Raw genomic sequence first — 27,340 nt, forward strand, 5'->3', positions numbered from 1 at the left:
TGCTGCAAAATGAGCTGTTACATCTTCTCATGCATTAAACACATAATAACAGATACGGGAATACAATGAGGAAACTTCCTTGATTACAATCTGTTCATTAAAAGCTACATGAAAGACATCAGCAACCCAAATTACTTCATGTAGGATTCCGCTTGATTTTATCCATCAGGAATTGATGTGAAGGTGTAAATTGTGTTTCTTATCTGAAAGTGAGTTTGCAGTGGATTTACATTTACAGTTATGCATTTGGTAGGTTTTATCCAAGCAACTTACATTGCATTCAAGGTTTATAAATATTTCTATCAGGCCTTGCATTCTCTGGGATCAAAACCAAGACCTTGGTATTTTTTCGCAACATGTGCTACTGTTTGATCTACAGGAGTGATGCAGTATTGTGGGAAAACTATGTTTTTTTGTTTGTTTGCTATTACTACCATATTAGTACCTTCATTAGAGGATTAGTTCACCCAAAAATACAATTTGCTGGACATTTTGCTAATATTGCTTTCTCCAGTGAAAAATCATCTCATCCGAATCAGGTGAGAAATATGCAAAGATCAAGCACTATTTACAATCAAAAACAGTCCAAAACAGTTCTAAACATGCCAGTGGATTTTGATATTAGAGAACAACAGAGGAAGGACTTTTCACTGGAGGAAGAGTTATTATGGACTCACATTTTGGTCAGAAGCTATGGTTTGAAGTTAAAACACCTTAATGATGGATTTGTTTCTTACAAACACAACTTTTCACTTCACAAAACATTAATTGATGGACTGGAGTGGTGTGGATGACTTGTGGATTATTGTGATGTTTTTATCAGCTGTTTGGACTCTCATTCTGATGGCACCCATTCACTGCAGAGGATCCATTGCTGAGCAAGTGATGTGATGCTACGTTTCTACAAATATGATGAAGAAACAAACTCATCTCCATCTTGGATAGCCTTAAAGTGAGTAAATTTTCAGCTAATTTTTATTTTTGGGTGAACTATTCCTTTAAATAAACATTAGCATTAAATTATATGTTTGTTTAATGGGAATTCATTTTAGAAAGGCATTCCTTACAACAACAGCCAAAAACAATGGATAAATAGCAAATAGCTAACTTTTATTAAGTAAACGTGTAACATTTAGATATTTATGTTGACTTTAACCTCACACATAATGATTAGACATTCTTCACTGCATCATGATTCAGAGGTTTCAATCTCAATGTCAAATCTCTCTTTAGTATGTTCATTTTATGCTATTGTACATTTTCATGAACAAACAGCCACTGTTTCATAATGGTCATTTTGTAATGTTCAACCTCTTTTTCATTTCACAATTTGCTTCATTTCATTCACCTTATGTTGCCAGAAATGGTTTGTACAATAATCTTCCTCACCTCAGCATTATGTGGAGTGCAATTTCTGCTGTTTTGTGCCCTGGTCGATGTGATGCAATGCTGTACCTCTTCACATTCTGTGCTCACTCTAGTGGACAACTACTGACACAGCAACTTCAACACACAGACACTTACTCACAGCTAATAAGAAGTGTTGAAAAAACAGTATTTTTTTTACTATAGTAGTCTTTATATACTGATTTTTACATTGTCTAAAGAACATGTGAGGGGTATTTGCCAGTGCAAACACTGCAGCGAGTAGTTTTTAGCTTGTTGCACAAACAGTGCAGGAAGTAAAATCACTGATTCTGCCTTATTTTTAAACAAGCCACCTGTCAGAATAACTAACCATGCTCAGACACTGAGCAATATTCACATCCTCTGTATGTTTTAATGGGCTTGCTGCATTTATGACGAGCCCTGTGATCTCCCACCTGTTCTAGATACAGCTGACTTGAGCATCTTTCAGCACTTACCTGCGGTTAAAATCTAAATCTGATAGCGACACCATGGTTCATATTCTGTCTATTTTTGATGGTGAGAACAAAAAGTGACCTTGATATTTAACAGGGACTAGACAGGTCTTTCAGAAGAGATCAGAGTCTATTAACCGCCACGACACTACTCCAAAAAACCAGACAGCTCGGTTAATAACACTTTATTGCAGTTTTGTCTCTCCCACAGAACTGCACTGTTTGCACTATTTTCACTGCTGACTACCATACATCATAACTAGGATTCAAAAAAAAAAAAAAAGCTTATAAAAATGCAGCTTTCTGAGGTAACATCTATCTAGATATCTAGATTAATGTGATTATTTCCACACAAAACCCCAACCTTAAGACCTGACTGTTAGTTGTGGAATTTTAAATACGCTTTTAAAAATGAAGGTTCTTTATTGGAAACAGTGGTTCCATGAAGAACCTTTCAAATGCCTTTAGATACCGCTCAAATGCACAAAAGGGTCTTTTTATGGAAAAAAATCAGTTAATGGAATAATTCACCCAAAAATGAAAACTTACTCACCCCCAGGCCAAGATGTAGATGAGTTTGTTTCCTCATCAGAACAGATTTGGAGAAATGTAGCATTTCATCACTTGCTCAGCAATGGATCCTCTGCAGTGAATGGGTGCCATCAGAATGAGAGTCCAAACAGCTGATAAAAACATCACAATAATCCACAAGTAATCCACACCACTCCAGTCCACCAATTAATTTCTTGTGAAATAAAAAGGATATGTGTTTGTATGAGACAAATTCATCATTAAAATGTTTTTAATTTTAAACTGTTGTTTCTGGCTAAAATGCAAGCCCTCTATCCAGCCCTTTTTCCAGTGAAAAATCATCTCATTCGAATCAGGAGAGAAATATGCATAGATCAAGCACCGTTCACAAGCAAAAACAGTCCAAAACAGTTCTAAACAAATATGTGGGTGGATTTTGATGTATGAGGATAACATGGACATGCATGGATGTTTTCACTGGAGGAAGCGTTATTTATGGATTATGGACTCATATTTTGGCCTGAAGCAAAGGTTTAAATGGCATTAATGGGTTTTATTCTTCAAAAACGCAGCTTTTCTCTTCAAAAGACATTAATTGATAGAATCGTGTGGATTACTTGTGGATTACTTGTAAGCTGTTTGAACTCTTTATCTGACGGCACCCATTCACTGCTCATATAATGCTAAATTTCCCCAAATCTGTTCTCATGAAGAAATAAACTCGTCTACACCTTGGATAGCCTGAGGGTCATCAATTTTGAGTGACCCATTCCTTTAAAGGTTCTTTAGAGAACCCCAAATGGATCTTCTCTGGCATTGCTGCGAAAACATCCTTTTGGAACCTGTATTGTGGTACACAACGTGGAGAAGTGGAAATGTGAAAGAAACCAAACCCATATGTATCATAACATGCAGTGTAAAAATGCTAGTAGCTTATCAGTCTGAGGAGAAAAAAAATAAAAATCCATAGTTACTAACCATTACAAGTGAACAAATCAACCCAAAAAACAGTGGAAAAAATGCATGACTGGGGAACTGATTATATAATCCATATGTTTAAAACATGACAGTTGCATCACTGTTGCATTTTGGTTCACATTCAAGGCAGCTGATATCTGATTTTCAGTCTCAGGATATTTTATTTTTGCTATTTTTTACATTTTTTAAGTGTGTGTCAGCCATTTTTGTTTTCCATGCGTACACATTTTCCCTCCAAAACTGCAGACAGTTTATAAAAGTAGTGCGGAAAGAGAGGAGAGTTATTTTGGCGCGCTCTCCTCGCATTCACAAGAAACTCCGCCTCAAGACTTCACAAGAACCTCCCTCCACCCATTTGCAGAATCCCCCACCCTTAAAACGTCCCCACACACAACCTCTTCACACAAAAAGAAAAAAGTCCCGTGAGATCCGTCTCCATTGACTCGAAACGGACCAGTGGCAGGAACAGGATTAGCTCCACTGCTCCTCCTCGGTTTGTTCGCTCCACCGTCACTCCTTTCTCGTCCTCCACTTCTTCGGCCTCCCTCCTGCCTGGTTTTCTTCTCTCAGTTTCGCCGGTATCGGTTCTTGGGCTTTTCCCCACAGCCGGTGGCCTCGCAGGAAGACAGGGTCGGGTTCTTGCTGGAGTTGATGCTGCCGAGCAGAGAGGGCAGTTCGTGGGTGATGGCGCGCTCGATCTTCTCCAGTAGACAACCGCCCGTGTAGGAGCATTGGGCCGACAGCTGCTTGAAGCTGCTCACCGGGTTGATCCCGAAGAAGTCACGGTAAGCATCTCGGTTGGGAAGGTCAAACTTGCTGACGTTGGTCTTGGCCAGGATGGACTTGAAAATGTAGAACTTGTCAGGATCGTCCACAATCTCCTTGAAGACCAGTTCGGGGTCGCTGAAGAAGCTCATCTTCTCCTTGAAGGTCTGCACGTAGCGGTCCACCAGGAGGGCGTGAATGCGAACACGGATGCCGTGCTGGCGGATGAAGGCGATTTTGTTCTCAAGACGGTTCTCGATCACCTGGTTCAGGTCTTCCAGCAAGGATATTTCCTCGCGTTTGAAGAGGTCGTGGCTGGTGTCTGGCGCGTAGTCGTAGGGCCAGAAGGAGCTGACGTAGACGCGCGGGGGCTCGGTTACATTAATGAGGGGCGCCAGACTCCAGAAGAGGGCGCCGTAGACGCGCATGAGGTCCTGGGTCGCCAAACTGTCGGCTTTATTGAGGATGATACGGATCTGAGACTCCCGACCTTTCAGCTGCCGGAAGAGCATCTCTAACTCGAGACCGACGTCCAGCTTGGTAGGATCAAAAACCACGAAAATGAGGTCTGCGCGATCGATAAACCACTGGCACACATCGTTGAATGGGTAACCTTGAAGTGGGAGAAAAAATATATAGAATTAATTGCGATTCATAGATTAAGATGATAAATACTGGTATCTGCAGGTTTTTTTTTAAAAATCAAATTCAATGCTTTTAAAGACCATCTCAAATAAATTAAATTTGTATATCCATATAGATTAAACTTATACAATCGCAAAACAAATCATGTATTTCACATTCATTGAAGACTTAATACTGCTTATCAGCAAAACAGGGGAACTGTGAGTTTAAAATATTAAAGACGTGTTTTATTCCATCTTATTTTATTCATGTACCAATATTATACAAATTGGGTTGACATATATAGATAACAGATTGTGCTGATATGATAGTATTTTTTTAATAAATAATAAACATGTTGTTGTACAAATCAGTGTTTTTTTAGTATCACTGAGATACTTTTACATTATTTAAAATATTTTGAATGAGTTTTTATTTTTGTAATTTCAGTTTTAGTATTTTTTTTTGTTGTTGTCATTTTTATTATTGTTTTTGTCTATATATTTTTTTTTTTTTTTTTTTTTTTTTTTTTTTTTTCTCAGTTTTAGTTATTTTGAAAAATGAAAATTTGAAATTTTGCTTTGGCAAATCTAGCTGAAATTAGTATAATAACCCTGGTGCCAGTACTAGTCATATCTATATACTGAATGTTTTAAATAATGTTTTATGTTTTTCCTTCCTAATAGTTTATTGTGTAACCAAAATACCTATAACAACCAGAAAAAGCTTGTATGCATAAAGCAGGACATTTAATTATTTAAAAAAAAAAGCCTGAAATACACCGGGACTCTTATTTTGAAATGTCTATGGGTCACTACAAACAGATGAGAGAGATAAAACATGCAAAGCTCATATTTATTTAAATCAGTTTAATGCATTTGAGTTTAATGATCACCTCTTAAATCAAAGACCTCTTAAAATGACAATAAAGACTTTTCCTATAACATTTAATACATATAAGACTTTTTATGACCTTCAATTTGCATTTATGACTTTTTAAGGACCCGTGGGAACCCTGAAATAATGGGAATCAATGTAGAATCTGTACCTCTCTCCTGCTGCTTGCGGTTCTCAATGATTCCAGGCGTGTCCACGAATGTGACCCTCTCCAGGAGCTTGTGGGGCATCTCGATGCCAACCAGCTTCTCCAAAAAGTTCTGGCCGAACTTCTCCAGTGGGGAGAAGGAGCGAGAGCTGTCGGCAGCCATGACGATGCCCTCCACGGTGCGAATCTTCTCACCATGCATGATGACGGTAAACTCTGAGGTAGTGGGCTCAGCACCTGGACGAACAGAAGATGAGGCCAATTTGTAATAGAACAATATTTTAATACTGCAAACCACCTGAGAAGCAGCACAGACAACAGTTTACCCGTGTACAGCTGGTAAGGAGTGTCCTGCAAACCCAACAGATAGTTGACCATGGAGGACTTGCCCACGCTCCAGGGTCCGAGGAACAGCACCATGGGTTTGGAGGTGATTTCTCCATCTGTTTGAGAGAGAGTTGGAGAACAGTGGCATTTACTATTAAAACATCTGAGACTCAGGGCAAGAATTCAAGTTCTATCATGAATGAAAGAGCTCTTTTAAAAAGCAAACATAAATCATCATATGCATGCTTTTTAAAAAATAAAGGTGTTTTATTGGCATCTAAGGGTCCAAGATTTCATCATCCCACAGAAGGTTCTTTATAGTGGAAAAAGACTAGATTTCTAAAATGTTCTTCACACTCAGAAATACTGGTTCTTTTTAGAACTGTCCACTGAAAGGTTCTTTGACGATCCAAATATGTTGTTGTTGTTTTTTTCTATGGCATCAATATTGGAATCTTTATTTTTAAGAGTGAATTTTCTTATTCAGTGATTAATTGGTCATTATTGAAAACTTTGTCTCCATCTGTCAAAGGGGAAATGATATTGCAATGGTTTGTCACTGGTGCTTGTTGCTTATTCTTATTGCATATTGCTAATTTAACTGGTTTTCATCTTTCAACTTAGACCAAAGAAAGTAATGCACCATCACACTGAGGTGCACATTCGTGGAAGAGCCGGCAGAAACAGCAAGCGTAAAGAGTACTGAATGCACATGCAGCATTGTTGAGCTTCGCCCTCAGTGCAAGTGAATCAAAATCATTAATGAACCCAAAACAGGTCTTTAAATTGTTGTGTGAATGCATGTGTACAGATTCTCTAAACCAGATTCTCTTCTTTATGTGGGATTTTTTGCTGAATCCAGTACCTTTCATCAAAACCTTTCTAGATAAAGAATAAGTCATTTTACACTGAATCTAACTTGGATTTCTTGAAATCTTTCTTCTAAGAAAATATCTAATGAATGTCTGTTTCAGAGCTGAGATAAAGGAATGAAGGCCGTTTCACTCACTTCAACTTTTCTGTTGTAAAGCCTGAGGACAGAATAAGGGTTCTATAGCAAAAGACATTTCTGTTTAAATAACTGCAGAGCATGTAATTTCTGTGAAGTACTCCAGAACACAATCGCTCAAGGCCCCTGCAGCTCTACAGCGGTGTAGAGGTCAAGGAGCTCGGCTAGCAGTGCAGAAGAACCCAGTCTCATTAAAGATAACCTGAGAGCCACCTTCAGACACAACACGTGACTCCACACTCTTAAAAATAAAGGTTCTTTATTGGCATTGATGGTTCCATCAATGCCAAGGGGGAGGAGTGGCCTAATGGTTAGAGAGTCGGACTCCCAATCGAAGGGTTGTGAGTTCGAGTCCCGGGCCGGCAGGAATTGTGGGTGGGGGGAGTGCATGTACAGTTCTCTCTCCACCTTCAATACCATGACTTAGGTGCCCTTGAGCAAGGCATCGAACCCCCAACTGCTCCCCGGGCGCCGCAGCATAAAATGGCTGCCCACTGCTCCGGGTGTGTGTTCACAGTGTGTGTGTGTGTTCACTGCTCTGTGTGTGTGCACTTCGGATGGGTTAAATGCAGAGCACTAATTCTGAGTATGGGTCACCATACTTGGCTGAATGTCACGTCACTTTTTTCACTTTCACTTTCCATGAAGACCCTTTAACATCCATGGAACCTTTCAAATGCACAAAAGGTTCTTTAGATGATTCAAATGTTCTTCACACTAAAAAAAAAAAAAAAAAAGATTCTTTTAAGGACTGAAAGGTTCTTTGGGGAACCTAAAATGTTTTTTCTGTGGCATCGAAAATCCTCTTTTGGAACCTTTAATTTTACTTGTCTTATGTCAATTTACTTGACATTAGACAAGTAACCCGCCCATATTTGCATGCCAGGACTGCACATGCAACCAACACTGATACACCAATGAACTTTAGCCAGAGTAGATGCTGTATATTTATTATGATGCAAATAAAATCAAGGCTATGAGGGACGGAAGTGCAGACCATTCAATATGTAACTTAATATAATTGTATAACTTGTCTAATTTGCACAACCTATGTTTTGTGGCGTTTTTATCTTCTAGTATATATGTTTAGTGTTTTGTTGGCTGAATATTTAATACCCACAAACACAACAGTAGAACATATTAAACTGATTGTTATACTCACTGTCTTTTTTTTATTTGCGTCAAATTAGACATGTCATCTTCTCTGACTAATATCTACGGTTTTTTAACACCAGTCAAAAGTTTGAGGCGGTAAGATTTGTTAATGTTTTTGAAACTCTCTTCCACTCACTAAAGGCTGCATTTTTGTCATCAAAAATCCAGTAAAAACAGCAATATTGTTCAATTTCAAATAGAAGTTAATTTTCTATTTAAATATATATTTAAAGAATAATTTATTCCTGAATTTTCAGCATCATTACTCCAGTCTTCAGTGCCACATGATACTTCAGAAATCATTCTAATATGCTGATTTGCTGCTCATAAAACATTTATTAGTATTATCAATGTTGAAAATAGTTTATATTTTATGGAAACCGTAATACATTTTATTTTTCAGGATTCTTTGATGAACAGAAAGTTCAAAACAACAGCACTGATTTGAAATAAAAATCTTTTATTTATATTATAAATGTCTTTACTGTGTTTACTTTTGATCAATCCTTGCTGAATAAAAACCTTAAACCAAAATCTTTTTGACCCCAAACTTTTGTAACAGATACATCAAGATTAATTGCCAAGCACTGTTTATTACACACACCAATCCATAAAACGATGCAATGAAATAAAAACTTGTGCAACTCACATTTTACAGAGTTTATACATGAAAACAGCCGTTTATCTTACAGCAGAGATGATCAAATTATTCTCATGAATGGAGACTTCGATTAGTGTTCAGATTAAATTCAATTAGACAGTTTGATTAGTTGGATGAAGAAAAACAGCTGAACCAAATCTAGACTTTCACCCAAATCTGCTGCTTGAATTGTTGCATGTGCCACTGGATGATTTGAAACACCAAATTCACTTGTTAGTGTTATATTCTCAAAACAGGAAAGAAAAAAAATGCTACAGTTTTGCTCTTTCCAGTGGCTGATCGTCGACTGAGCAATGCTACACGCTGACATATAATGGCACTTTGTAAATAGTGCTCATTCGGTGCTGATGGTAATTGGGCAGATGAGCGCTAGCTGGCGTTACACTGCAGGGGGTCAGAGACGCAGGCAGTGCCATGCAGCGAAGCGTCCCGTCATACCCACCTGTGGCAGAATCCCCCAGTGTGCGTCCAGGATAGGCTGTTTAGTGACGGGTGATGTCGGGGGGAGAAAGGATGAAAGTGACAAGTGTGAGGAAAAGTGCAGGCAGAGGAGAAAGAGAGACAGAAAGAGAGAGAGAGTGTGAAGGGGTTGAGGAGGAGGACAGAAAGTGACACTTTTATATGCGATGAGCTGAAATGTGTGTGGATGAGGACTGATGGTCGTCCAGATACAATGATTTCTAGAAGAGATTGAACACACACTGCAACAAATCCTATTCTTATAAATAAATAAATAGTTTGTCTTGTTTTATACAAAATGTATAATATTTATTTGTAAATGTAATAAATAAATGGGTCAATCTAAAAAAAAAAGATAAATACATTAAATTAAAAAAATGCTTGTTTTACACACAAAAATAAAAAAAATGGTTAATCTCATGAAACTTTTGACATATTTTACTGCAAAATGACAGTAATATTTTGTATAAAAGTAATATTTTGCATTATTATGGTTGTGCAAAAAAAATCTCAATCTTTGCATATAATTGCATATACAATTACAATGTATGATAATATTTAATTTAAGTTTTAGGTGAAGTATTTATACAATGTGACTGTAAAAATGACTTTTTGAACTTTATTGGAATATTCCCGGAGTATATGTTTTACAAGAAAATACAGTTCTTCTACTTTAAAATTTCACATTTATTTCAATGTGCTACTTTTCCCTTATATAATATAATATTTCCATATAATTGTGTGTCAAATTTGGCAGCAGTTTCTCAAGGAAAACTGTTTGTACACCACATTTTTAGTGTTGTATTTATTTCTGAAAAAAATGCACATTTTTTGTTCTGCTTTACAGGAAATTAAATGTTTTGCATAACATTAATGACCATTATTCATTACAGAATAATCTTAATTTTCCTGAAAATAGGCTTCATTTTCTTTTTCCAAAATAGTTTCTTATTATTTATTTTTTTCTGTAGATTTTTTGGTGAAGTATGATTTGCACATTTTCAAACTTTCAATCCAATTACACTTTAACAAGATAAATTCATGTAAAAGGTAAATTCAATAAAATCACAAGAGGTCCGAAAGGAAATAAATAAATTAATTAATTGTTATATAACAGTCTAATCTCTAAAAGCCTAAATTAACCTAATTATACATAAATAACACTAAATATATTCTTACTCCTTTTTTTAATAACCACAGTCAACTGTTTGGTGGAAAAACAGTATGTATCCGTATAGAACTACTGTTTCTTGTGAAGAGATGGTTTAAGACACATTATCTTCCTTTGATCACCAGCATAGCCTTTGATCACACTGGCGCTCAGATGATATTTGAAAGCTTGTTTCAGCTTCTTTCTGCTTCCTCACAAGTATAAAGGTCAGTTTTGCATTATTGTGGTGAGTGTAGGGGTTAAATACCATGCTGAACCACAAGGGGGCAAGCTGTATCCCAGTGTTCAGTCAGGGGTTAGCACCAGCAGCTTTACAATAATAACTCGCCCTCGTTTACCTAAACTTCATTTTCATACTCAAACTACTAAGGGAACAGGTCAATCTGGTGAATGGGTTAAAACATGGGGTTTCCTTTTAACAAAAAACATATAAAAATACAGAATTTAATGTGCACAAAATAGTACAAAAAATTATGTTTTGGGCTTATGTTATCACCAACAAAAATGTTGTGTAAAAATAATAATAATATATTAAGTAAAATCCAAAAGGTTTTTTTTTTTTTTTTTTTTTTTTTTTTTTTAAATGGCATAATTTATTTGGTGAAAATAATTAAAATCTAAATGTTTATACATTTTGTCACATATAATTTGGGAATTTTCTGAAAGTTTGAAGAAATATTGCTGAAAGTCAAGAAGTCAAAAGTTCAATCCATTCAAAAGCATAATATGATATAAAGAAAATTATGCTTTTGTATTGCCTTTGTCTATTTAAAAGTTAAAATAAGCAAATTATGCATCATTCATAATTCATTTGATTAAATATCCATACATATGCAGATTATGAACATTTGAACAGATTATGAAAATTTTTCATCTTGTTTAAATGTTATGACCAACAACAACAAAAAAAGTTGTGTATTGTTACTAAATAAATAATGTAATACAATATAAATAATAATACTAATAGTAATATATATATTAAGAAAAATCCAAAATGGAAGGTGTAAAAATTTATCTGGTGAAAATTATATACAGCCATAAAATCTCACTTTTGTCATTTATTATTTGGGATATTTTCTGAAAGTTTGAAGTTGTAAATTATTGTTGAAAGTCGAGAAGTCCAAAGTTAAATTAATCCAAATGCATAATATAATATAATCAGAATATTGTTTTTGTATTGTGTAAATGTTTAAATATTTAAATTCTGCAAAATTCATTATTCATTGTATTGAGTATGCAGATTATGAAAATGTCACGAAAAATGTTATTGCCAACAAAATGTGTCCTATATAAATTAATTAAATAATAAAGTTTAACAACTAATAGTAATAAAGCAAAATCCAAAATTAAAGGTCTAAAAAAAACAAAAAAAAAGACCTAATTTATTTAGTGAAAGTGATATAATTGTTAGTTATAAGTGTAAATGTTTATAAATTTTGCCACTTATTTCAGATAAAGTCGAAACGTCAAATGTCCAATCCATCCAAAAGCACAGTCTAAGCCTGCAGAACCTCCTCTTTCATAAAATATTACTGTATAAATAATTCAAAAAAGAGAAAAGCTGCACAAAGGATATTCATGAGACATTTGTACAGACTTGTGAGGACTCAAGCACATCTAGGGCTGTTGAGAAACTCCTGATTGCTTTCAGATGGAGGCTTCGTTCCTCCGGCAGTAATAAGAAAGCCTTGTGTTTTCTATTTTAACTCTCTCTCTCTCTCTCTCTCTTTCTCTGTTTTCTGGCCCCCCTCGGCCGGCTCTGGACGAGCACCAGTGCTCCAGCTGTGGAAAGACGAACCGCACATGTGTCGGCTCAAAGAAGCCACGATACTCAGATACGCCTCTCGTCCAGCGGAAAAAAAAAAAAACCTTTAGTGTCAATTAATCCTGCAGCTGACTGTCTAGAGGGACTTTATTTACCAGCTCTGATGTATCTGGAACTTTGTGAGGGAAATGAAATACTCATATGAAAGAACCACATTTGCTGATGCACACGTCACACAGAAAATGATGTTTAAATATAGCTGCGAGCGACAATTACTGTGCCGAATTAAGACAGGTTATTCAAAACTGTTTATAAATGATTACTTTAGGATTTAATTAAAGACACTGAAATTTGACACAGCAACCCCTGGTTCTTTCTTATGAATATATGATGAAGGCAGCTAGAATGCTGTGGGTTGGTTTGGATGATGGAGAATGATATAATGGATCAACATTCATATAATGCTATACTCAAAAGAACATTTTTTTGGCCTTAATTTAAAACGTGTGTATTTGAATTGCATTTAAATTTCCATAAACTTAATGTGATGCATATTTGTCAGTCATACATAAATGAAACGGCTCAGATTTCCTCAATAATATTAATAAACTGAATGTCTTAAATACACAATACCAGGTTTATATTTTTATCACCAATAAATCGATTTTGTTTCAATCTCACACGTTTTCACCACTTGAATTGAACACTGAAATACTATTATAGCTTTTATTAATATTTTGAATATATGTTTTTATTTTTAGATTTTTTTGTTAAAGTTTTAGTAATTTCATTATGTATTAGTTTTGGATTTTTGTATGTCTATATAGTTGGTTCATGTTTATTTATTTCAATCTCATACCTTTTAACTAATTGAATACTGCTTGTTTCACAGCTATAGCCATATTTTAACCAAATAAATGTAACTAATTTCACAGTGAACAGATTTATGCTGCTTCCTAAGTAGTAATTTTAGTATCACTGAGATACTATTATAGTTTTTATTAATATTTTGATTAATATTTTCATTAAAGTTTTAGTGATTTATTTTTGCCATTATTACTAGTTTTGTCCATAAAGTTTTTAATTTTTATTTCTGTTTTAATTACTTTAGTTTTAAATGAATTTAAGATAAATTACAAAAAAAATCTATTTTTGTTTTAAATTGTAATTTGTTGTGTGTTTAGTATTATTTTAAAACTTCTCTCTCTCTCTATATATATATATTCCATTTTAATTTTAATTTTATGTAACTTTTAGGTAAGGTTTGTTATGTGATTAGTAATTGTTATTAGTTTTTATGTTAATTTAGTTTTTATTAATTTTTACTTCAGTTATTATAGTACATGAACTATAAATATTTCCTTGACAACATGCTAAAATAAAAAAATATATAAAAACTTTATATAAAAGTATCAAAAATGTGTTTTTTGTGATTGTTTTTAGTTTTAGATAAGTAATAAAAACTCTGATTCTAACTGATTTAAATAAATGCATTTTGAAAATATGATTATTTAAATGTAATCAATAGATGCGAATAGTCAACTGTAAATTATGATCTTTTAAAAAAATAAATCTTACCTGTTGCATGTAATTCTGACAAAAATGCATTACATTAAGTTTATAAGCTTATGTTAACATTTTATGTGCAGTTCAAATACATCTTAAATTGAGGCCTAAAATGCTTTTGAGTGCAGACAAACACGCACGAGACAGCGGTGGACAGCAGTACCTGAGATCTCATGCTGTCTCAGCTCATTGTACTTGTAGGCCTGCTCCATGGGCCTGATGGAGTTGTGGTAGATCTTCATCAGCCTCTGCAGAGCAGCTGAAAGTTGAAAACAGAGAACAAACAAAGGCGAAAGCTGAGTATGACATCCACCACATGACAGCAGGGCCGAGCGCAGAGAGGAAAGACTGCAGATGGTGTTGTGGATAAAGCTTTTGGGAAGGAAATGAGAGGAGACGGTAATGTAAACAAACCTAAAAACATCGACGTGCCTTTCTGAGGTAGTAGTCGAGTTTGAAACGGATCTGGTGAGTCAGATAACAACTTTCTCCTGGTAGCTGATGTGACTTATGGACTAAATAATGCCCTCTTTTATGACGAGTTCAATTCACAAAGAGCAATGACTCAACATGATTTCATGCTTCGCAGCCAACAAGCTTCTCAGAAACTAGTTTAGCTGAAGGTTTTGTGCCAGATAAATGCCGCTTGTAAAAACAAATTATAATGTCCGATAGTTACTTTCAAAGATTTTGCCGCCACAAACAGCTTCGGTATTGTAGTTTTAGTGAGATTGATATCAGGAGTTATCAAACTGTGCAGTGTTATTTTAGTATTACACTGTAAAAAAAAAAAAAAAAACACCTATTTCAACTTAAAAACTTAGGTTCAGTTGCTGCCTTAGATTTTTAAGTATAATCAATTTGGTTGTACAAGTCATTTCAGATTAAATAAAAGTTAAAAATTCTAGTTGAATTTGATATAAATCTAAAAAACAAAAGATTTTTAGATGAATTAATGTTGACATAATTTACATAAGTTTCCATAACTTACTGATTATATCATTTTTACAGCGTTTTTATATTCTACTAGCATGTTTATTAATATTTTGAATTATTTATTATTATTTATTTTTAATATTTTTATTAAGATTTAGCTATTTTGTTATGTTATTTTGACATTTTTACACACACACACACAAGACAACTTTTTCATCTATCTATAACTCAGTCAACATTTAAAAAAATAAATAAAAATTGTTTTAGTAAACAACAACAAAGGTGCAGAAAGAGGTTTGAAAGGGAGCTGCAGGAAATTTAAAAAATATCAAAATTAATTTTATATTAATATTAATATATTTTATTTATAATAAAATGGTTCATTTTAAGCTCAAATACATAATTTGATAACATTTCATTTTTTATGCGGAAATCACAAGATATTTATTGTGAATACTTTTGTATAGAAAATGTTTCTTTTCAGGTTTACATATCTAACATTATTCTAATGGGTATAAATAATATAAAAAATATTAATAATTTGCTTTGGTTTTAGCGTAAGTGTCCACACAGAAGCCACTTAACTTATTTTAGGAAACAAAATGTTTTCTTTATATCACACTTAATATTTTTCTTACACAGTATAAATAAATGATATATTTTAGGAAAGAGGGCTTTTGTAAGCAGATCATATTTCTGGGCCCTAGGCATTGAAAAGTTTGAAAACATTTGGTTTAAACTAGTCTAAGATGGTTATGCTGTTTCATATCAGCGGGCTAATGTGAAATGTTGCATTATCCAATGTTAAAGACAACATTCACCTGCTAGCATAGTGTGAAAAGCCTGTAAACTTAAATGAAATGATGTGTTTCTGTGTGTATCTGTCAAAGACACAGGCTTCATGTCCTCACCAGCAAAATCACCAGCCTTCTCATCTGCCGCGAGCCTCAGAGTTTCCTCGATGTGAGATCTGTCTCTCAGGATGGATTCCAGAACGGCTTCCTCCTCTGCAGAGAAACCAAAAGGACACAAGTTAAATCTTCCTTTGAAGCCTGAGGAAATCTTGCCCGGCGAGCCACAACGGACCATAATTCACTGCAGCAGGTCTTCCTGAGGTCTCTGTGATTAGTATCCTGTGATAAAACCGTCCTTTTAATCTTTGCCAAGCTGCATCGACAAGCTATCTGTTATTTGTGTGCTGACGGCTGTATTTCTGGATGGATAAACAGGGGTTTACAAAGAGTTTTACAGACTTTAAAACACCTTGTAAAAGGTTAATATGACCAAATGTGCATGGCTGGTCCAGATTGTAGTAATTTGTCTCAGACTATAATAACAAACGCACACATTTTAAAGGCCTCTTCACACCAAGGACTATAACGATAAAGATATCGTTTTAAGAAAACCTTTCTAAATGCAAAAGAATAGCAGAGTCCACTTGACAACTATAACAATAACGACTATTGTTGGAATCACTTTCAGAATGTTTTTTTTTTTTTTCCAGCTGATGAATGATACAAACTTTGACAGCCAATCAGAATCCAGGTTTAAAGAGCTCAAACATTTAAAGTGGCAGACGACAAAACTGCAGCGCTGATGTGGATGATATAGTTATCGTTATTGTTCCTGCTGTGAACAGGCCTAACAGCATAATCGTTCACTTTCATTTACAGATTCAGATGCAAATTTATTTACACATTTTCCTTTAAAAACAATAATGTCATGCGGTTGCTAAGGTGTTCTGATTGTCTTTTTTACATTTTGGGTTTTTTTCCCCACCCAATTTATTATCCAGCAGACAAAGAAATCATAAAAGTCTCATGACTTCAAAAAGCACACCTATTCAACAGTACACCTGCTCTCAATAAATAACATATTAGGGCTGTCCACACTTGAAATAAATAATTATTATCAATGTTGAAAACAGTTGTGCTGCTTCATATTTTTATGGAAATCGTGATACGAACAGCATTTATTTGATGTTTTTGTCTTTGATCATGTCTTATTTTAGAGTATCAAATCTAAAAATAAAGCCAACCAATGGTCAAGTGTAATGTAGCCTTGGTTTCATAACACAGGGCTGTTGGTGCGGGGACTCCCTGGTCTCATAACAAGCTGGAGCTTTAATGATGGACACATTGCAACCAAATGACTGGATTATGCTGATAAAAGAGATAACAGACCCTAAATATATCCAGCAGTGGGAAGTTACCCAACAACACACTGTCTTGCTTTTGTTTTGTACTGTTTTATGCTTGTTTACCAGCAGAACACATGAAGATTTACCTCAGAAAGCTAGTAGTGCCTTAAGTACTGCCATATGGTATCTTTTGAAGTACCATATTGTATCACATATCATATGAAGTTTTGAAGTTGGTGCTGGCATTAAAATTCACTTACATCAGAAGACATGCTTTAAATTCAATCAAAAGAGACAGTAAAGACATTCATAATATTACAAAAAATAATATATTTCTAATAAATTCTGAATTACCTATCCATCAAACAAATCCTGAAAAAAACACCTATCACACCTATCACATTTTCCAGCACAACTGTTTTCAATATTGATAATAAGTGTTTCTTGAGCTGCCAATCAGCATATTAGCATGATTTTTTTAGATAATGTGTCACTGAAGACTTGATTAATGATGCTGAAAATACAGCTTTGCATTACAGGAATGAATTATATTTTAAATATATATTACAATAGAACACAGGTATTCTATATTGTAAAAATATTTCACAATATTACTTGTTTTACTATATTTTTAATCAAATAAATACAGCCTTGGTTAGCATAAGTGACTTAAGTGACGAAAACACAATAAATAAATAAAAACCTTCCTAAAACTTACTTTTTGAAACATAATTTAAGAATAACAAGACTGCTTCAAGTAAATTACAATTGTTAAATTCAACCCAGTACACCGAACAGTGAACCTGTTAATTTTATTCAGCGCTCAGTGTACTTGCTGCTATGTAGTTTGCCTGGAAAGCTCTAGAAATGAAGTTTGGCTCATCTGTCGTCCTTTCCCACAATCCCCTAGTGGACCATACAGCTGAACAGCGTATTTATTTTGTTCTCAAGTGTCCATTGGCATTTATTGGGTATCTGAAACTTGTTATGCATGTGTAAGCCTTCCTTGTTGGCTGTCAATGGAAATAACTGACAGCTCAAGTAATATATGCTTAATCAACCTGCATCAGCATAAATGTAAAACCCATCTGTAAATGTGGGCCAGCCAGGTCTCTGAAGAGCCCCCATCTGTTTACATCTATAGACTTCAGCTCAGGCTGATCAAACCAGCCATGAGTTCACAATGTTTTCTACAAATAAGTGAATTTGAACTGAACTTAATTGCAGCTGGACTTATAACACAAGGGAGAGGTAAAATACTTTTAACTAAGAAAGCAAAGTTTGTCAAGACAAAACTTTTAATTGGTTGATGAATTCTTGTTTAAGTTTTAAATCTATCTATCTATCTATCTATCTATCTATCTATCTATCTAAACAATGAAAATAGACAGATTCGAAATAAAATGTATTTATATTTAGAGGTGTCAACACTAAATTTTTTGCATCTATGGCAAAAATATTTTAAATAAAAAACAACAACAAATAAACAAACAAACAAATAAATAAAATGTTAAAGGGAATGGTATGAATTATTTATGGAAACCAGTTAAAGCCTGAAATAAATAAATAAATAAATAAATTGTAAAAACATGGTAAACCTGTTAATGCATGGCAAAAATATTTTAAACAAACAGCAAATAAACAAACAAATAAAAGTTAAAAGCTTGTTAATGTTTTTGAAAGAAGTATCTTCTGTTCTTCAAACTGTGATACATTTTTATTCAGGATTCATCTGATGAACACAAAGTCCAAAAGAACAGCATTTATTTATTTATTTTATTTTTTATAGAGAAAATGTTCTGTAACGTTAGTCAGTTTTGCTGAATAAAAATATACTTTTTTGGCTAAGTTAGCTAACATAAACCAGCTTGGACTAGCTAGAAACCATGTAAAAGCAACTATCCAAAGCATAGCTGAATTTTCCAACAGGGGTGGCTAAGAAGACAACTTTACTTCACATTTTCCACAGCTGCCCTTTTGTGATTTCTTTTTATATATATATATATTTCATCTTTTGTAGACTTCACAGTGGCTCGCCGCGGTCGGATTCTACAGCTCAGCACTTGACACGTTTCTCCAGCCTGCCGAGGACTCGCCCCATTGAACGCAACACCGTATTGTTGAGAGCAGATGGGCTTTCAGCGCAGAGACTGCAGGCCTGTTGTGATGACACAATGTGCTGGTTAAAGCATACAAGTGCTCAGCCGACACCGGCCAAGTCAAGCTGCTAAAAATACAGCCCTGTAATGTTGAACTCAGCAGAAGGTTAACGGTGAGGTGTGCAGTTTAAATGGGTGAACTGTGAACAATGTGGGGTTTTTAACTGCTAAAGTGATGATTTAGAAAAGGCTTAGTATAAAACAGAAAGGTATAGACACCTGTCTGTAAAATATACAATGTAAATACAGAACAATGTAAAAAATAAACAAACAAATGAATGAATCAAGTTACAAGTAAACAGTATTATGAATGTTAAAAAAAGGAAAGGAAACCTCTAAAAATCTATTAATATATGCCAAAAAATATATTTTAAATAAACACCAAATAAACAAATGTTAAAAGAAAACTATGTAAATAAAATGTTTTAGAAATGGTATGATTACTTATGGAAACCTGTTTATACCTAAATAACTGTTAGTAAAAATATGTTAATATTTGGGAAAACATTTTAAATTAATAAACATAAATCAAACAAACACTCAAATATTAAAAGAAAACTATAATAAAATGTTAAATAAAATGGTATGCGTTTGGCTAATAACGGAAACGTTTAATGCTTAATTTAAATGAATAAATAAACAAAACTTTAACAAACACATATTAATATATATTTATAAAAATACATTTATATCATTAACATTATATAGTTAATATATAATTATATTATTAATTAAATAAATCAATAATCAAACAATTTATTTATTTATGGTAAAAAAATAATAATAAATAAATAAAAAGGGGCATATGTGGATGCCAAAACTTTAAAGTAAAAAATAAGTGTCATTTTGGTAACTGTATATTTTACATTTCCATTTTACAATTTTTACAGTTAGTGTATGTCTTTGAATTATATAACATTAATATATAACAGTTATTAGTTATCTGTTGTTACTGCAAGTTTACTTTAAACTCAATTACCATTTATTTATTAAATAAATAAATCAAGTAGACTGTAGAAATGTCCAACTCCCCTCACCTTGCAGACCAGCTGACTTGTCACTAAAGGAAATTGTACTTAGTACTAAGGAGGACATTAGTGGCTGTGTAATCTATTCTCATGCGGGCCAAGTTTAGATCCACACGGCCTCAGATCTATGAAATATCTCCGCAAAGGGTGTCAAGGAGCTACATGATGAGACTCTGTCCCCTCAGGGTGCACAGTATGCAATGACAGTAGCTCCATCACCTAATATAGCACCAACACAATCACACATATACCCGCTTCGAGCGAGCACAGTGTTAGTCCATGGGGGTCAGCTTTAATTTAACCCTGTATGCACTGGAAGGACAAATAAGCAAACTGCCAGCATCTGTCGCGGTGTCTATGGACATCCAATGAGCCTGTCGCCTAGCAACAGAGGCTTTGGAAAAAACACAGCTGTTGCTATGGCTCATCCCGCCGGAATGCCACCAGACTGCTGGAGACCGTGGCTTATTGGTCAAATACACACACACGTGCACTTTTGTGAGGAGACATGGTTTAATATCATCCGCTGACCTTATAGGTATCTTTTTAGGCTCTCTCGATGTTTATGATTGCATAAACACAGATGGAGGCCTTTGAAAAGCTGCAGGAGATTGTTTAGACTTCTAACAACAGGCAATAAACACAAAATGCATTAAGTTTCTAACTTTCTAATTTTTTTCTCATTCAAATGATCTAGTATGCTTCCAGTGGCCCATAGGTGTGTTTTCCTCTGTGTATTAGTGCAAAAGCCCCTGATCATGTTGCGGATGCATGAAGGTAAATTGAATTAATGTGAGCATGATTAGGGAGGTGAGCCTCGAGCCCGTCTGAACCCGCAGGATTTACCGGCAGCTAGGGAGAGCGTATACACAACACACAGCGGGTCAAGGGATTTCCAGGTGAACAAAGCTGCTGTGGGATTAAATGTACTACATTACACTGCAGCTAAACTTCACAAAATCAAACTTTAAATGCTGTTACAGCCCTTGCAAAAAAGTACCATACTAAAAAATAGCAATAACATGGTCTTTTGAAATATGTCAGTACACTTACAATTTTAATATAGTATAAAATAACATATAAATTGAATCTTCCATAAAATGATTTAATAAAATAAATGATTTTGATTTGAATATACTGTAATTATATGTATTTTCCTCCAAATGTAAACAAACAAACAAACAAATACTTATATATAGTATACAATAATTATTAGCTACACTGTAAAAAATTATTGTGATTTTAACAGTAAAAGACTGTAAAAATGCTACAGTAAAAACTGGTTAACAGCAAGTTTCCATACTATATTCAGTGAATAAATGTAATTACATTTAATGTAATTTTACAGTAAAATACTGTTAAAAATACGGTTTTTGGAAGTTTAAAAGAAAAAGTCATTGTATAATTTACAGTGACAAACCGTAAATTGACACTCCCAGAATTCCCTGCATGACAATTTATATATATACAGTACAGACCAAAAGTTTGGAAACATTACTATTTTTAATGTTTTTGAAAGAAGTCTCTTCTGCTCATCAAGCCTGCATTTATTTGATCAAAAAATACAGAAAAAACAGTAATATTGTGAAATATTATTACAACTTAAAATAATAGTTTTCTATTTGAATATACTTTAAAAAAATAATTTATTCCTGTGATGCAAAGCTGAATTTTCAACATCATTACTCCAGCCTTCAGTGTCACATGTAACATCCAGTCTATCACATGATCATTTAGAAATCATTCTAATATTCTGATTTATTATGAGTGTTGGAAACAGTTCTGCTGTCTAATATATTTGATGAATAAAAGGTTAAAAAGAACTGCATTTATTCAAAATAAAATAAAAAATTCTAATAATATATATTCTAATAATATATTTTCTTTACTATCACTTTTTATCAATTTAACACATCCTTGCTGAATAAAAGTATTGGTTTTATTTTAAAAAAAAGAAAGAAAAAAAAATTACTGACCCCAAATTACTGACCAGTAGTGTATATTGTTATTACAAAATATTTATATTTTAAAAACATAGCTTTTTTCTTTTTTCCTTTTTATTCATCAAAGTATCCTAAAAAAGTATCACATGTTCTGAAAAAATATTAAGCAGCAGAACTTTTTCCAACTTTGATAATGAATGATCATATGAGAATGATCCTAAAAATTCAGCTTTGCATCACAGAAATAAATGATAATTTAAAGTATAATAAATTTAAAAACAATTATTTTAAATTGTAATAATATATCACAATATTACATTTGTTTTTCTGTATTTTTGATCAAATAAATGCAGGCTTGATGAGCAGAAGAAACTTCTTTCAAAAACATTAAAAATAGTAATGTTTCCAAACTTTTGGTCTGTACTGTATATATATATAAAGAAGTTAATTATTTCAAAAACATTAAAAATAGTATATATATATTAAATAACATGTTTCTTCTTAGTTTTTTTCTTATCAGTTGTGTACATTAGGGTTTAATCCTACATCTAATGTTTTAAATTAATGTTTATTAATTATTTTAATGTTTATTTATTATTTATTAACATTATTCCAGTGTGTCACCATGATGGGGTTTAGTGTTTGTGTTAATGATACTGTGCACCTTATATATATAAAAAGTATTGCCCTCCTCATCTCGTAGAAAAGCTGTTTGTGATGAGCTTTGATTCATCATGTGACTTTCTCATCACCACCAGTTTTTGGTGGTAATTGCAATGGTTCAAAACAGATATTAACACGTCAATATGTTGGTTTATTAAAATTATATCAGTTAATGAAATACAGTATTTTATTGTGAATCTAAGTTAAGTCTGTAAAGCCTAAATCATGCTACCACATTTTTTACGGTGAAGTTCTGGCAACCACAGCTGCCGGTATTTTACCGTAAATGTCACAGATTTTTTATAGTGAATAATTACATAATTAAAAAATCATGCAAATGTTAATCCTATCTCTCTGTCTAATCTATCTATAGGGCAATCACTGAGAGACATAAATAGCAACAGGTGCCAAGGTTCTGGTCTCACTTGATGACAGAAATAGCTCTACAATGGTTCACGCCTCCGGGGGGCGGAATCTAACTGGCCTTTTTCTGTCAATCAGAGGTGTGATTCTAAACTTCCAAAATTAGCAGTTAATTAAGATATTACAACCCCTCAATAGCTAACAATGTCTACATACATTAAAATCAACACAAGCAATAAATCTAAATAAATACTAGCACGATTAAAACTCAGATTTGACCTTTTTTTTTTTTTTTTACAGTAAAGGATTCCAGAAGTTCCTGTGTGCCGTTTATAGCTTGTTACTTCAAAGCTTTTAATAGCTTGACACAAAATGACAGTGCCTTGTGTGACACATTTTTGTATCCGAGAACCAGGATCGTGTCCGGGTGGTAACTCCACAAAGGAGTCATGGGTATCAGAGTTAGGACGCAGTAAGAACATTACATGGAACCAAGGGGGTAAAAGGGATTGAAAGCATGACTCATTTCCGTCGCACTGACCTTTTTATGGAATAAGCATTTGGCTGCCTGTCCCACAATTCCTAGCAGAGGGAAGTCCCTAAAGAGCAGGGGGCACCACATGCCTGCTGTAATACATTGCTGAAAGGTGGGGAGAGCCCTCACTCACACCGAGTGCCCATATCAAATGTGTAGTCAATAAGGATGACTTCTTACCTTACTCATGGTTCACTCTTAAAAATAAAGGTTCTTTATTGGCTTTGATGGTTCCATCATGAACCTTTAACATCCATGGAATCTTTTAATTCCACAAAATGTTCTTTAAAGCGGACAAAGATTCTTTTGATTTTTTTTTTTTAATGTTCTTTGCAATAAGAAAAAAAATGGTTTTTAGAGCTGCTCACTGAGAGGATCTTTTAGGAACCCAACATGGTTCTTCTATGGCATCACTGTGAAAGCCTTCATTTGGAACCTTCATTTTTACAGGATTTGCATGAAGCCAGTGATATGGCAACTTTAATCTTGGCTTGAGACACATTGTCCCAATCAGGTTTGAACTTTTAAATCAGTTATTTCAGCAATCAAACAGCATGCCTGCAAAATGTCTTTAAGTAGCAACCTAATATGCAAGGTAAGGAAACTCGTCATCTAGAAGACATTGGTGAGGAAGGTGAACAGATGCGAGGTCATAAGGTTGTAAAACCTTTGGCCTACTACAAAGCAACTGGAAACAGATTATGTTTTCAAATAAAGCCATGGCCCAAGTTCTTAATAAGAACCTACACCAAAATCATGATGCTTGTTAGTGGATTTACACAGTGAAAGACAGTATCACACCATGAGTAATGACAAACTATGCTTTCTTTTTCCAATTATTCAGATGGAAAGAGTTCCCCTTTTCCCATTCTTAAGAACCCCTTGGAATGGAAAGGTTCCATGGATGTTAAAGGTTCTTCATGAAACCATAGATACCAATAAACAACCTTTATTCGCAGTAAGTGTGAATAACTTAGGGTCTCTATCTGCCCTTAATCAGATTGAAAACACATTTTCACAAATAAAAAATGAACAAAAGCTTAGAAGCACATGCACTAACTTTAACTGTCATTCAACAATTCCAACATAATTCATCTAATAATTTTTGAGGCAACTAGCATTTCAATTCTCTAGCTGTACACACACCAATGCTGGAAGACTGGCATAGACGGCCGCGGCTCCTCCTGCTGAGATAATGCTTGTCCTTATATGGCCAGTGTCTGGGAATAAATAAATCACGATTGTGTCAGGGTGACAGCAGCTGCACGCTGGATCCAAAGACAAGTGCGGACAGGAGGGGAGGGGATAGAGGAAGAGGACGATGGGGGAATCTATAGTAGACAGTGTCCCATTACAGTACAACTTCCAATCTTAGACACCTGACTGCAGCCTGGGCCCACGAAGGCCCACGCCGGGCCCGAGAGGAGCCCAAGGACGGAACAAGGGTAACGGCGGCAGCCAGAGCCCTCGGAACTCACATCCAATGCTGGAGTCGCTGGACTTTTATAGCTGACACTCTTAAAAATAAAGGTTCCAAAATGGAGCTTTCACTGCAATGCCATTTTGGGTTCCCCAAAGAACCCTTTGGTGAAAAGGTCTTAAAATAACTAATTTAAGAAAACTCAAATGATTTGAAGAACCTTTTTTCACTATAAACAACCTTCTGTGAAATAGAAAGATTCCATGGATGGAATCATTGATGCCAATTAAGAACCTTTATTTTTAAGAGCATGGGTTTAAAAGGCAAGACCTTCTTTGATGAATTTAGTTTGGATTTGGATTTAGTTGTCTCATATTAGCAAATCAATAAAGCCAAAGTTGTGCATACAAGCACCTAGAACTTCATATAAATACCAGCTGAACCCCCACTCAAATCTCCGAAATTGGGATATGGGATGCCTCGGGATTCAAGAAAAGTTGGAAACAGGAATGAAGCGAGTGGTTAAGAGTCGTCCCAAGGCTCTAGCTCTTTCCATAAGCTGGTGCCATGCCTCACGACAGCTGACGCACAATGCATGGGCTAAAACGTCTACTGAACGAAAATAACCCCCCTGTCGTTTGTCCCACTGAGACACAGAACCTCCAGACCTTCCACAAGTTTAAACTGAAATATATGTCATAAAGTTTTAATTATAAAGGATTTGTTTAGCATTCAGACAACTTTTTGTTAAACTGCACATGCCAGGTCCTAAGATAACTCGTCTTTGTCCCGAGTTATTATCGAACACTGTGGGTTTAAATAGCTCAGCAGATAGTGACGTGGCCCATCTCCTGCTGGTGACCGTCACAGTTTCAAGGCACCATTTTCATCAACGCTGCCAAGCATTACTCATCCAAAAGCCCTATAGGTCCTACAATCCATGTCAATATGACAAACATAATGCACAACAAGAACAATCTTCAATTATCATTTTTGACCACTGATTCTGCATGCGTATTGTGCACCGAGCTTAACCATTTCAAACCACTAGATGGGGGTTTTACAGACAACTTCACAAAGTAAACCTCATCTCAGGTCTGTATTATTAAACTAATGCAAACAGTAAAATGCTCTTACCTGCTGTGGCCAGTGCCAACAGGGGCACAAAGACGCAGAGCGAGACTAAGACCTTCATGTTGGCTGCCAGGAGACCTCTGGTAGCCTCTGTGGCTATATATACTGAGCTGAGAAGGTCAGAGGGCGCCAGCAAGAGGGTGGTCTTACAGATGGGACTACATGGAGGGGGCTGGTGCTGTAGCTGTCAGAAAAGGGCGCACCCCAGCAGCTGACTGTCTCTTTTAGCAGAGCCATCATGACAGTGACGTCTAATCAAGGGTGTGCAGCCATCTCGAGCACAGGAGCGCTTTGGTACTTCAGCTGGTGTTGATTCTGGCAAGTGAGAAGGAATGTTGTACAAGAGGTATGACATGATAACGCTATCTGTGACACGTCATTCCACTTTTTTAAGAAGTCACTTAATGAATTTGATCAAAAAAGCAATTAATGAAGAATGTACTCTATGGTTTCAAATAGCATGTTGGTCATTATAAACTTTTGGCTTATTGAATGAACTTAACTAACCTGATCACTGACTTGAGTCAGTGCTGCTGGTGCAGTTGTGCTGGGTAGGATTACAGGAGTTGACCGTCGGGAACAAGGTGTAAAAGTCAGCAGCATCATTTCCTCAGAGAGTGGAGATTAACGCCTTATCATTACACCACAGACGCCGACTCCAGCACTTCACAGGCAAATGAACTCTCTTCGTTAATCTGTGAATGCACTTTAAAATGTACATCCACAATTCATTTGTGAAAGATAAACATGAAACAAACAGCAGGAGGTTGTTTCTGTTGTTTAGGGTTTTCTAATGTTCTGGGAATAATTATGCAAATCCATTATAAATTTAATAACAATAATAATCATTTAGTAAGTCAGAATTACGAGATATAAACTCAGAATTGCGAGAAAAAAAAAAAACAGAATTGTGACTTAAGTAGCAGTTACTTTTTTTTCATCCTATGGTGGAAACAAGTTTCTAAATAACTTTGCGCATTATACCAAACGTATGTATGTGCACTGTTGAAGTGCTTGCATCTATGTCGCTTTGTATTTTGCTAACAAAAGTAATGAAATGGTAAATGTCGCTATGGTTACCTCTGCTTTCCATGATTTAGG

The 27,340-nt window shown here is 34.8% G+C and overlaps 1 protein-coding gene across 2 annotated transcripts; it reads right to left on the reverse strand.

The window, feature by feature from the left end:
* Positions 1-2,032: 2,032 nt before the first annotated feature.
* Positions 2,033-26,346, reverse strand: LOC109052015 (sarcalumenin). Of its 2 annotated transcripts, XM_042717405.1 has the most exons (7): positions 26,243-26,346; positions 15,766-15,861; positions 14,082-14,177; positions 9,400-9,435; positions 6,132-6,248; positions 5,809-6,042; positions 2,033-4,749 (listed from the first exon to the last, which is right to left on the reverse strand). In XM_042717405.1, exons 1-7 carry the CDS (start codon positions 26,298-26,300, stop codon positions 3,938-3,940), a joined length of 1,449 nt encoding a protein of 482 aa, XP_042573339.1. In that variant the 5' UTR covers positions 26,301-26,346; the 3' UTR covers positions 2,033-3,937. The 2 variants fall into 2 exon arrangements, with proteins under 2 accessions (XP_042573339.1, XP_042573342.1); XM_042717408.1 differs by lacking the exon at positions 9,400-9,435.
* Between the last annotated feature and the right edge of the window lie 994 nt (positions 26,347-27,340).

The sequence above is a fragment of the Cyprinus carpio genome, chromosome A3, assembly GCF_018340385.1.
Source record: "Cyprinus carpio isolate SPL01 chromosome A3, ASM1834038v1, whole genome shotgun sequence".
NCBI classification, from domain to species: Eukaryota; Metazoa; Chordata; class Actinopteri; order Cypriniformes; family Cyprinidae; genus Cyprinus; species Cyprinus carpio.

What these genes read in the sequence shown, in the direction of transcription:
- LOC109052015 (XM_042717405.1), bottom strand. Translation starts at nt 26,300, where the DNA reads ATGAAGGTCTTAGTCTCGCTCTGCGTCTTTGTGCCCCTGTTGGCACTG. An exon ending in GAAGGCTGGTGATTTTGCTG is followed by an intron (nt 14,178 to 15,765) that starts GTGAGGACATGA and finishes TTCAACTTTCAG; the next exon opens with CTGCTCTGCAGAGGCTGATG. An exon ending in TCCTTACCAGCTGTACACGG is followed by an intron (nt 6,043 to 6,131) that starts GTAAACTGTTGT and finishes CTGTTCGTCCAG; the next exon opens with GTGCTGAGCCCACTACCTCA.